Genomic DNA, 13,472 nt, shown 5'->3' with positions numbered 1-13,472 from the left:
TTGTTTATGTGCATTTTGGCATATGTTGTTAATATGTTGCAAACAACTGTGTGACAACACCCACACTTTTGGACAAAAGAAGAGCAACCTACAATCACAACATCTTCTAGAATTGAACTTAAGCCATCTGCTGTGATTAATTTAGGGGTGAGGGGAAGAAGACAGAACAAAAGACACACTGTCGAAGAGAGAAAAAATTAATAATAACTAATGATAACATGCAGGGTGGTGGGTGGTGTATAAACACACTAAGACAGCGGTCCCCAACCCCCGGGCCACGGACCGGTACCGGCTCATGAGTCGTTTGGTACGGCGCCGCGAGAGTTGAGGCTCGGGTGTGAGACTTATGGTTTTCAGGATTTTTATCGTTATCGTTTTTATCATTAACTCTGTTTCCCTGAGTCTTTTCCCGTGTGTTGTGAATAAATCTTCTTTTTTTTGGTACCAGTACTGGTTTGATTTTGTTGTATTTATCTGCAGCACCTTAAAGGCCTGTCTGTGAAAATATTGTCAGACGTAAACCGGTCTGTGGCACAAAAAAGGTTGGGGACTGCTGCACTAAGAGGAGAGAAGAAGAAATGCTCAGTGCATCATGGGAAGCCCCCAGATACCCAGATCTACCTCAGCATAACTAAGGGAACTGGATTCACTCTGAACTTTTTCATTATCCTTATAAGAAAATCATGATTTAAAAAGATTATCCACAAAACAATGAATGACATCCTCCTGCATGTAGAAGCTGCAGTTATACTCTACTCTTAACAGTCTTCTCATTTGCCAACTCCATACATGTTAAGGTCTACATGTGGTTCTTCCAACAAAAAGTCATACAGCATGATAAGATAATTAAACTCTGAAGTTAAGATTGCAATGTCAGCCTACAATATGAGGCGTGTTGTGAAAAACATGTCCTGTTATGTTTCTTCAGTCATTGTCTTTCCTTAGAACCAGATACATGGAGACAGAGACAGCGTTCAGTACCTGCTCATGCTCTATTGAATTTCCAGAGAAAAGCTGCTGCTGTGACTAATCGCCGTCTCTCACTGAATCAGAAGCTTGAGTCGTGACTGAGAGCGCCGTTTTCAGTTCAGCTGTGATTCACGGTATGTTACCTTCTGCTGAGAAGCAATTAAAGAAGCAAATTCCACTTTGAGAAGTTGTTCAACACAAAAGTTAGATGTTTCTTGTTGAACTGAGCAGAATGAAGATACTATTCCTCAGAAGTTGGACGCGATCGTGACTGAACAGACTGAAAGCTGGAAATGCTTGAATTACAGAAATGTGGGCTACTGAAGGGAAACTGAACAGAGATAAGTCAGACAAGTCTATTTACCTTGGAAAAATATAAGTGATGGTTCTGGGCCTCAGTAGTCCTGACTCTTCTCTGTGTCCTTGGAGGACTAAGTACAGTTAAAGATATGCTGGAGAGCTCATTAGAGGAAGAAAGAAGGAGCTCCAATTCTTCACCACAGCCAGAAAAGGTGCTTCTGTTGTGATCTCTGAAGATCAGAGATGAGGCTCTTGCAATCTTTTACTTTGACTCTTTCCTTTTTAACTCTCTTTCTTTCTTATTTCCAGCTCTATTTCATTCTTTCCTATTCTGCCAGACCTTTTTTTTCTCCTCCGACTGTAGCAGGAGAAATACAATGAATCATTGATACTGGATGCATTTTCCAGCTCCTGGGAATCCAATTTCCTGTTTCTGTCAACTGATTGGTGTTTATGTTTAGCAATCTGTTTCTTATAACCTTTTTGTTTGCCAATCTTTATTCCTTCTGTCCTCCAGCCCACCACTTTCTCTCCATCTTTTTTCAGCCTTGCCTTTTTATTGTCTCTATGAAAGGTTCCAGCATAAACCCTACTCAAGGATAAGGGTGGGCTTAGTCCTTGGCAGCAGTTGAACCTCTTATTAAATTCTAACACCTACAGCATGAACCATTGAATTAAATCCAAATGGGAAACCATATTGGGAAGCTGCTTAATAAAGCTTGTGTATTGATAGTTGGATTTTCTTTAATAGAGAAAAGTACATTAAACCAGAAGTCTTCTAACTAGGACTTGTCATCTTCCAAGTCCGCACATACTGTGAAAAACACTACAGGAATGAAAGATACTGTTGCACAGAACAAAAGCATCTTTAGCTCATAAAGCCCTGAATGTGCGGCTTTTTTTGTTATTGCTGTTTTTCACTTTGAAATATTGCAGAATTAGGGCATTGCGTGATAACCATGAGCTCAGACACCAGTCATAGCCCCACAGCCTCCACAGGGGACTTTCCTTTGTTCTGCCAAGTGACTTGATAGGGTGATAACTGTGGATTCAATGCAGTTTGCATCTGAACTGTAATATTAATCATCCCATCATATCCTACAGTTATTATTCATGCTGTATGTAGCTACGTCCCCTGGCTAGTCTAGGGGGTTTGTATATATGTATATGTATGTATATATATACATATGCATATAAGAGAGCCAGAGAGCATCATGGGAAGCTCCTGTGCTTTGGAAAGTTTGTAAAGTTTCTATATATATAAACCAAAACCAGCAAATACTTCTTATTAGCCACATAAAGTAATAGCTTTATTTTATATCAGATGACTGCATTGCTAAAGCAAGAGGACTGCGAGCAGGGTGAAACATTTTACATTTCTGGCAATCTCTCGTCAAAGTCCAGGAACTTCCTGGAGTTTTGCTGTCAGCTTTGTATTGCCAGTAAATCAGCAGTTGGTTCATGAAATTACTGCACAAAGCAAAGATAAAGTCTGTGACATGAACTGTCATCAAATGCTGGCTTGACATTTTTACTAAGTAAAGTGAAAGATGTTAATCAGCAAACGTTAGAGGTGCTACCCTCCACCAGACTGGACGGCTGTAGAGAAGCCTTTTTTATTAGTCTCTAGATTTCGCGCTAAGTTAAGCTACACACTTACTAGCATAAGAGAGGTATTGATCTCCTCTTGTTGCTCTTGCAGTAAAGTATATTTCCAAAAATGTCAAACAGTTCCTTTAATATCAAACGTAAGACGCTTGGCAAGCACTGCAAGAAATAAAACTCCAACCTACTGTCTAAGCTCAGTCTTAAGTGCCGTTTTGGATTAGCCATGCAGTCTATGAGATGGCACCACAGAGAGACAATGTGGAGCACCAGACAAGAATGCACTTCTCACGTCAGCAAATACATCTGAATATTTTCAGAGTTTTTTCTTTTATTCTCAAATGCTGTTTTCTTTTGCTTTGTAATTAAAAATCATTCAGGCCTCATTGCTAATGTGCACTGGCGGTATGATTTGGGCATGCAGTGGGGCACTCACGGGGTAAGAGCGCTCCCTCCACTGCAACTGTCATCTGGCAAATCAGCCCCTCCTGGAAACCAGACATTTAATTGTTTTCAGATGCTGAAGCTTTTGGTGTGAGCCGCAATGTGTGACTTTGCTGCGTTCTAAGGTCGGATTAATTCAATGCTGTTGATTAAAAATGCCGATCGAGCTGAGGTCAAGTAGTCATAAAATAGCAAAGGATTATTTAGAACTGTTTGTACCTATGAGCAATAAACAGATGAGTCGGATTTACTTCAACAGGACAGTGCAGTGTTTGACAAGCTGTCAGTCACACTAAAGTATTTTTAATGGTCTTTTAAATATTTGCGTGTTATTGTGATAGAAAATCTGCCCATCTGCTGTCGGTGTAGGAGAAATTAATCCTTAAACTCTGCTGGGAAGGCTTTGTCAGTTACCTTATTCCCTTGCAGTAAGGCTGAGATGCTACAGGATGCTGTGGAGAAAAGAAGAACTTTATTTAAATTTGATGAGTCACCAAGTTGAGAAATAAAATTTCCTCAACTACATCTGCTTATTGCATGTTTTCAACTTGTGCGTATTGTTACTTTTACAATGGAATATTTAGACTTTGAGTAATGAACAGAGGGTTTCCAGAGAAAGTTAGATCGGTGTTTGAGCAAATCTTTTCCACATACCCGCTTTTGATTTGTTTGTATAAAGATACTCACCATGCACCATCTCACATGAGACGTTCCTGATGAGCTTCAGCACAAAGGAATGAGATTTAAATATGATGTTTAAAGTTCGAGGGCGCTGAATAGAAATTAAGCATGGTGACTCATCTTTCACGGTGACATAAAACCTTGTCACCAGTCCTGTCTCTCCAGGGTTTTGGTAAAGTGGAAGTCCCAAAATTTCGGTGTGTATAGGTGCAGTATTTTTTTTAAATATGCAAGAACATTCATGAAAATATAGCATTTAAGGTAAAAACAGAGTTTGTACAATTTTAATGAGCTTGAAAGTCAGTATTTGGTGTGACTGTTGTTTTTGGAACAGTTCTCCAGGCTTCTTAAAGGACATTCAGATTGGATTTTTCTGATTTTTTTTATCCTTCACAGCTTCAGTAATGCTGAGGTCCGGGCTCTGGGGAGGCCAGTCCATGACTGTTAGTGTTCCATCATGGGTTTTTATTTCCGGGTATGGTTTTGGTACACTGGCAGTGTGTTTGGGATCATTGTTGTGCTGAAAAATGAACCTGTTACCGATAAGATGCTTTCCAGATGGTGTTGCATTGTGACTCTAAATCTGATGGCATGTCTCTGTATTCATCACTTCATCAATTTTGACAAGATCCCCAACACCACTGACTGAAATGCAGCCTAAAACCATAAAAGAGCCTCCGCTATGTTTTACAGATGGCTGCAGAAACTCATTGCTGGACTTCCCTCCTGACCTCTTCCATATATACCAAAAACAAATTCACATTTGCATTCATCACTCTGTAAAAGACCTTGACTGAAAATCAGTGTAGCTCTTGTTTAATTTTGCACACCTCAGCTTTTTCTTTCTGTTTCACCTCCTTTAGAACGGCCACCCTTTCACTGAGACCATTTCTGATGATGCTTCAGAGAACAGTAGAGTAGGATCGACTTAAAGTTCAGATGCATCTATCAGGTCCTGTGTCAGGTCTTTATTGGATTTTGTTTCCTTTTCTCATATTATATTATAACTTTTTTTTTGCTAATTATCTGAGTCGGATGGTGTTAGGTAAACTTCAAAGGTTTTACTAACAGCAGCTAATGGCGCCTAACAGCAACGCGAATAGCACTTACCGGGAACATTTTCAAGATATCCTCAATAGCTCTTAATGTGGGAGGTGTAAGGAAGTGGTGAGATTTTACTCACTTTAATGTCAACAAAATAGCAAGAACCCTGTTTTCCTTATGTTAGTATTTCTGAGCTGATTTCGTGTATCCCCCCCATTAAGTCTACAAATGTGGATGGTAACTTCTTCATTGTATCTGTTAAATACAGTATGATTGCCCATTGCTTTGTTCTATTCTTTGTCAGTTTTTCCCCATCTATTTTCTCAACAATAATTTAGTTGTCATAGGGCAAGAGGCAGGGTACACCCTGTGCAGGTTTCCAGGGGATAGAGATAGCACTTAGAGACAATTTAGATTCACCAGTTAGCTTAACATGCATGTGTTTGGACTGTGGAGGACAAGCAAAGGAGAACATGCAATTAATTAATTAATGCAATTAAATTTGATTTATACATCAAATCACAACAACAGTTGAGGCAACAACAGTTGCCTCAAGGCGCTTTATGTTGTGAAGACCGTACAGTAATACAGAGAAAACTGAGAAAACACCAACAATCAGACGACCCCCCTATGAGCAAGCGCTTTGACAACAGTGGGAAGGAAAAACTCCCCTTTAACAGGAAGAAATCTCCGGCAGAACCAGGCTCAGGGAGGGGCGGGGCCATCTGCTGCGACCGTTTGGGAGTGAGGGGAGGAAGAAAGGACAAAAACATGCTGTAGAAGAGAGCCAGAGTGAATCATGGGAAGCCCCCAGCAGCCTAGACCTCAAGAAAATCAAGATGTGGAATACCAAGAGCTTAATCACTGATAATGAATTTCATATTAATTACAAAATTAATTGATAAACCTTTGTCTGGGATGTACACGGATTTTCTAAATAGCTGTGTTAAATAGATTCTGGAGAGCTTTAATGCAAGCAAGGACACTTCTTACCTTCCTCTTTAATTCAGAGAAGCATCAGCTTCATAGACATCTGTCACCAGAAGCAGCTTCACAGGCTTCACTGGAGCGACATTATGATGCTCCCTGTGCATGCTTTAGTCTCCATATTCAACAACTCCTTCACCTTCAGTGTTTCTGTCTCAATTCATCTGAAGCCATGTATTTTCTTCATTACCCTGCTTTGGACCGTATATCTTAAAACAGTCTTGTCCCAGGTGTAAGTGTCCTAAATGGTAATGCTGCTTTTTTGCTTTAAATAAGATCCCTGGCTCCTTAAAAAGCAGAAAAGACTGAACAGCTTTCATTTTCTCTTAATCAAGCTGGGAAAACATGCAACACCTCACTGACCTGAGCAACAGGGTCAGGACAAAGAAGACAACTGAGGTCTAACAAAGCTAGCAGCTTGTCTTTAGGGGCAGCGTATCCACCGGCATGTCTCTGCAGTGACCTAAGACGCCCCCGTGCCTGTTAAGACCATCTCCTGAGTATCATGCCTGTGTCTATGAGTCTCCATGGAACTGATAGTATTTAGTTCCAAGGAAGTGGAGCTGCAGAAGGAGCATATTCACATCTGTTTCAGCAAGAGTATCCTGCTAAAATGACAGCCTCCAAACAAAACCATTAGAACTAGAGATCATCGGTATGGGCATTTTGGGCTGTTAGTTATGTAAAGTAGAAGTGGACAAATGACTGTATAATGAACAGCTGTTGATAGAAAATAAATACAATGTAAATGTTTTTAGTATCTGATGTGAAACTTTTCCACATATTCAGTTCACTTAAAAGCATAGACTGTATAAAATGATGTACAAGAGGAATTTGTTCATTGTCATCTTATCTGTTCAGTTAGTTAGTTTTAAATAAAACCATCAAACGCAATGGATACATCAGACACGCACCAATATGAATATTGTGCTTTTAAATGATTAATTAATGGTTTTTATAGTTGTGATTAAGAAGGGGTGAGGCCATCATGGTAGTGAGAGAAGGCTATGGCCCAATGATCAAGATTATTATAGTTAACTAAAAGTAAATTAAAAACTAAAACTAGATGTGAATACACATTTTTTTAGTAAAATAAAAATGAACTAGACTTTTAAAAATCACTAAAACTAACTGACATTACTTTGTGAACATTAATGAAAATAAACTAAAAACACGGAAGAAATATCTTTAGTTTGTTTTAGTATCTGTAAGTTGGTCAAACTTTTATTACAGCTTGCTTGATGAGGCATGGATGGACAATTCCTAAATCTTACCTTAGACACATGAAGTCCATACAATAATAATAAAAAAGACTAAAATTAACACATCTTACACGTTTAAGGCAAATTATAACTAATATAATGTTTCAGTTTCTATGTCTTAGATAATCTGTCAGTCTCTCCTGCTTTGAAAACTTAAAGTCTGACATGACCTGTGCTGGTAAACTACTAAATTCCATACTTTCTTATCTGATCTCAGAGTGTTTTTGTTACTACACACTCCTTGTATTTCCCAGCTATTACAATAAGCAGTGTTATTATAAATGCTGCAAAGGTCAAGTTAACAATCGTGCAGTTTGGGAAATGTTTGTTACCTGTAATTTAGTTGTCAAAGCTCTGTAAATGTACAAAAACAGTTTAGAATTCTGGTTTTTTTGCATTAATGAGACATTTTTTTTTACCAGTATTTTAATCATAAACTCTTTTTTGCCAGCTTAAAAAAAAAAGAATTAACTACTGATTAAACATCCATGGGCTCTGCAACCTTTCATACAGTCCACAATGACTTACAAAATCTTAGTGGGTGCACAGATGCAATAGTGTAAATGCAGTAGTGCATTAAACCGAAGCTCTAAACACATGCACACATATGAAGTCACATTACACGCCCTTACTACAAAAGACAAAAAAAGAGAGTTTTTTATCGAGCTATAGGCATAGATCCATCTTCAGGCTCCTACAAGTCCAGGGAGAGGGGTGTTGCCCCCGCAGGGGTGTTTGCTTAAGAGCCACTTTATGACTGTGATGCTTTTTCCAGACTAGACCTGGGCCTGAATTGCAGACAGGAACGGCACCGAGCCAGTCAGCTGCTTCATGACTTCAAGAGTCAGAGACATTTTTGGCAGGTTTTGTAGAAGTACCTGGGTTTGTCTTGATGGCAAAGATCACAGCAATTACTTTTGTGTGTGTGTCTGTGTTCACACAACAGCTTTAATGTGTGTGAATACACTGATGTGTGTTCCCCAACATTTTATGGGGGAAATGTCACCTCAAATTCTTTATATGCAAGAGTTTTACATGCAATCAGTCAAAGCATTTCCTGCATTACTTTACTCCAGTTAACTGGCACGCCCTTTGATGCTGGGCACATACTGCTCATTGCATTAATGCTGATTGTAGGTAACCTTTAAAGGTAAAATGCCCAGAGCTATCTGAATCCTGATCTGTGGTCAAGGGTAACTTCTGCTCTGAGTTATCACTTCAATGTGCCGTGACACTCTAATGGCTCAGTCCCAGCATGGATCAAAGAGCTGTTTGTGGTCAACATTGGAGATTACTCTTGGCTGCTATGCCATTCTCTCAGACCCGCCAAGACAGATCCCAGAGGTTTTCAGTACTATGATGTTTATCGGGCCCGTACCCAAACAAACAAGATGTGCGTCACTGAACACAACCATGAAATGTTAATCTTTCTCATTGTTGTTTTGCATTTATGGCGAATGGTCAAACTCATGTCTGCAGTTCACAGCTTTCACTAAGTGTGTGTGGGTGTGCTTGTATTATCTGGGGGAACAAATCTGTTTTCAGTAACATTGTGGGAATCAAAATTCATTTGGGGGGGACAGAAAACAAGACCCTATAATAGAAATCATTACATTTCAGTAATGAGTTTGTGGTGGGGATGTGGAGGTGTTTCGGTTGGAGTCGGGGTTACATGAGAGTCCAAATAACGCCCTTTGAAGTGAGGAGCGGGGTTGGGGGTGGAGAAGACTAAATATTGAGCGAGATTGTGAAAGTTTTATAAGAAAGAATAAAGATTAATAATAATAAAGAGGGTGCTGGGGCTCAGACACACCAAAGCATTCTTGAAACCAAATCAGAGTTTAGCAGCTCTGTGGAGTCGAAGGAAATGACACAACTTGTCAGCGAGCTAACTCCACAATACCCCCCACGCACCCGGCCCACTGTGAAACTGATCAGAATTCATAATATTTTAAAGACCATGAAAGAGCAGGTGCGCATCAGTTTTATTCCTGGTCTCATTACCTTCCTTGTTTTCCACACAGTAACTCCCAGGTGGGAAACGGCCTCAAAACCGCAGCTCTAATTGTAAGCATGTGGCTTGCGCAGCGTCCAAGGCGCACTTGACTTTTCCGTGTTGTCCGGTCCTCTGAGCTTAAAGCTCTAAAAAAGGGATTTTAGATCCCATCCATATCCAAACATTCAGGCACCGCAGTGCCGCAGACCTGCCTATATGTTTCAGAGGGGTTTGGGTTTAATAGCTACTTTAACCCAAAATAAAAATCACGACACACTGAGGAGGAAATAGAATTTTTTTTAACATCTTGTTTCTTTTTCTGGACGATTCTATGGCTCGTTCAAAGCCCTCGGGCCTTCAGGGCTCTCAAAGCTTTGTAGAAACAATAATGCCAATCTGATCCTGAAACGCGCGTCAGCTGGGGGGGAAGTGCTGCCGACAGAACAGCAGAAGGTCCTGACAGGACTCACTAAGAAAGCCAAGCAGACGGATCCTATTGTTAAATGTGTCTGATGTGAGTTTATTAAGGTTTAATCGCATAATGCAGCTACTGAGCTTTAAAACTCTAAATATTCCGTCACTGGGACGAACTTTATTTTAATCCAGGTGGTGAAAATGTGACATTTTTAAGCTTTTTAGTTAAACTCTGATGTTTGTGGTTGAACCCCACAACTCACACATGATATCGCACCTCCAGCCGAGGCCTGGCGTGGAGATTGATTTCGGCTGTGGTTGATGCAGCTTCACACACTGGAACCTGCTGCTGAAGTTCCAGTACTCTGTTCCTTAGCCATTCACGTTTCTAACAGCCAGTCTAACATTCACCCCAGATTAAAGGAAATTTCAGGCACTTTATATTGTAAGGATTACATATTAATCCAGAATAAGTGACTTTTCTGGAGTCGGTACACCCGTCCTTTCATATTTCTCCTCCGCGACGGTCTCATGGGGGAATTTGGTGCGTGATGGCAAGGAGTTAGAACAACACCGAACCTTTAGGTCCATTTACTATCGAAACTCAATCTTGTGGAAAACAGAAGAGCTGAATTTGTTTCCTGAGATAAATATTAAAGTCCCTTCAGGGAAATCAGACTTACTGGAGATTAATGGCGATAGGGCTGTGGCCTTCCTTCTTGAGTAAAAGCCAACAACTGTGTCTTCGGAGATCACTTGTTTTTAGTAAAATTCACATCTGAAAAATTTCAAATAAATTATTTCAACGCCTTATTTAACTTCTCCAACACAGCCAAGAAATAATCAGGAAACGGGGCCAAATATACGAAGAAATTTGTTTAAAGGGACTTTTTATGAAATCCCTTGAAAATAGATTAGATAAACAATCACAAGCACAGTTTTTCAGCAAGTCTGAGATTTTATGTATGTTAAAAAAGGACAGAGCACATCAGTTAAAATCAGCAGTTGGGTCCGTCATGCCTGTATACAGGCTCTTTTCATCTCCAATCTCTGGCAGGTTAGTGGAATTTATAAACGGCGGTGACGAAAACATCCATGCACCTTATGTGAGTGCGCTGTTATTAAAGCACAATTTGTCCACAGGTCCGAGGCTTGGCTCCACCACCGACTGTCAGCCACAGACTTCACCTGATCGGTTGTCGTCTGAGGAAGTGTTTCTGCCTCATGCCGCTTGTGTTTACTCCGACAAGCATATTCTCTTTAAAATTGTGTCCTGGAGGACTTTTTCAAATTAAAACCACGTGTTAGCAAGCGCACAGCACTGCTGAATTGAAGTTCACCCCAAAGCTGCCCTTCATCCAACCTCGAAGAAAGAACCCGCGTATTTGATTAACCCCGGCGTAATTACAGCGTGCCTCCTCTCCACGGTTTGTCAGTCATATCGTTTACAAATTACAAACCTATTAATGTGGCTGCTGGACCCAAATTATGTGAGACGAGTTGCGGTGATACCGTTGGAATATTTTTCGTCTCGCTGGGATCTAAGCTCAGTGCGTAAAAACGCGCAATAAACCCGAGGCCAAACAGAAAAGGCGCCCCTCTCGTTACATCTCGTTACATTCTGCGGTGACAAAGAGCTCTCATGTGTTTCTGACAGCGACGTTTGTTGTCAGCTGAGCTTTTAAAGGTAAAACAGTCTCATTCAGAGGTTGCCGGGTTTGCGCGGCCTGCTGCGCCACAATGCTCTAAACAAGTCCTCCAGTCACTGCTAAACACTGAGTGTCGTTCTCAATATTAGCGGACCTACTTCAGGGGAAGTTTATAATTAGACACGTGTTTTCTCCGCTTTTTGTCAGTTGGAGATCCACTGATCCCTCTGTAATTTGTTTTACAGCAATGATGGCCGTACAAAGAGGGGTAAGGAGTTCTTGAGAGCTCTCTTTCAGCCTTTAGAATTGGTCAGGGCGACCCGCCGGGAAGTATGAAGGCCGTGAAGTATTTAATCCAGGAGATGTGCCCATGAAGCTACCACACAACAGATTTGAGCAGGCAGGCAGGTAGTTATCAGACGTCTGTTTTCCTCTGTAGGGACTTTGTCCATCACCCCTGCACAGTTTATTTTCCCTGACAGGAAAATATCGTTTTAAAGTATGGAGGACCTACTCTTTGACTTCGACCAGGATGGCACGGCAGACTTTGCATTATGGGGGCAGATGGACCAGAACTTCCCGTTTCAGAGCCAACTGGACACCTTCCTGCTGGACTGCACAGCAGCCACTGGCCAGCTCTCACCCTGGTCCTCGTTCGGCTGTCAGTCCGTGTTCCCGGACGCACAGCTGACCTTCACCGATCTCGACCTTCAGTCTCCAGGCCCTGGCGTCTGTCCTGGGGGAGAGAGCTCCCCCACCGAAGAGTCTCTGGATGTGACCAAGCTCAGTGCGCGGACGTTAGCACCTCATCAGCCATACAAGGTGCAGCGGCATGCCGCCAACATCCGGGAGAGGAAGAGGATGCTCAGCATCAATTCTGCCTTCGAGGAGCTTCGCTGCCACGTGCCGACGTTTCCCTACGAAAAGCGGCTGTCGAAGATTGACACCCTGAGACTGGCCATAGCTTACATCGCCCTGCTGAGAGAGATCCTGATGTCCGGCTGCGACCCCAAATCCTATGTGGACGAGTGCATGAAGAGCGGCTACAAGAATCAAACCAACGCCATCTGGAACACAAGCGGTGGGCTGAGTGCTCCTTAAGCTCACGATGGTGTCATTTATAACGATTCAGATCCAGCCAGCAGAGAAGCTACTACTAATACTACTACTACTACTACTAATAATAATAATAATAATTGTAATAATAATATGTAATATTTCCACATGGTAAATCTAACCAGGGTCAGTTTGGTTTATAAATGACAACCTGTCCAAGTAAAAGTAAATCAAAGTTAGATCGAGTTATACATTTTATTATGATGATTTTATATTTAGACATAATGCTAAATGATGTTTACATACAACGACACCACATAGAGAAAGCCCCCCTACCTCACAAACTCATCGTTTTTGGTTTGAGATATATTTCGATTTAATCAAATTTCCCACGTTGGAACTGGATGAAATTTACTTAAATCCTACAGAGTCCTAATACAGTATTTATTATTATTATTATCATTATTTAATTTATAATTCAAACAAAAAATAACTAATTAAAACAGAGGAAAATGGCATGTATCATTAGGAAGCCGTTCATTAATCGTTCATCATATAACTGATATGCTAAACTGTGACAAAAGCCTGTTTTTTTAAAACATTTATTTTACATTCAATTCACTTTTACATGAAAGAAACAGACCTGGTTCAATTCAAGTCAGTTTTACTATATTTATTTATAGCACAAAATCACAGCAACAGTCGCCTCAAGGAGCTTATAAAAACATCAGAACTTCTTTATAAAGATTGAGTTCATTTTTATTAGAATATATTGTAATATGGCCTCTTTTATACAATGCACAGTGAAAAGATCCCCTTTCAGTTTTTCACTGGGCTCTTAATGTAGTAGTTTTCTAATAGTCGTTCACAGTAATCCCATAAAGGAAATGTCATTATAAGCAACTTTCTGTGTGTTTAGCACAGACCTTTATCCCCAGGTGTGTTTCCTTGGGGCATTTGCTCTTAAATGAGCCTCATGTAATCTTAACTCAAGTAGTTGTATTCCTTTGCCCCCCTTTCACTTAATTCTGTGACGATCGTCTCTGAAGCCTCTTTTGTGGGGGT

At 40.6% G+C, this 13,472-nt stretch overlaps 1 protein-coding gene across 1 annotated transcript; it reads left to right on the top strand.

Moving 5' to 3' along the window:
- Nucleotides 1-11,574: 11,574 nt before the first annotated feature.
- Nucleotides 11,575-12,452, top strand: LOC146651600 (pancreas transcription factor 1 subunit alpha). Its single transcript, XM_085384528.1, has one exon. It carries the CDS (start codon nucleotides 11,853-11,855, stop codon nucleotides 12,450-12,452), a length of 600 nt encoding a protein of 199 aa, XP_085240654.1. The 5' UTR covers nucleotides 11,575-11,852.
- The last annotated feature ends 1,020 nt before the right edge of the window (nucleotides 12,453-13,472 follow it).

Source organism: Rhamphochromis longiceps, linkage group LG16, assembly GCF_057381845.1.
Source record: "Rhamphochromis longiceps isolate RC_006_pf linkage group LG16, R_longiceps_female_GT1.1, whole genome shotgun sequence".
In the NCBI taxonomy this organism is placed as follows: Eukaryota; Metazoa; Chordata; class Actinopteri; order Cichliformes; family Cichlidae; genus Rhamphochromis; species Rhamphochromis longiceps.
This window is presented reverse-complemented; position numbering and strand designations above follow the sequence as displayed.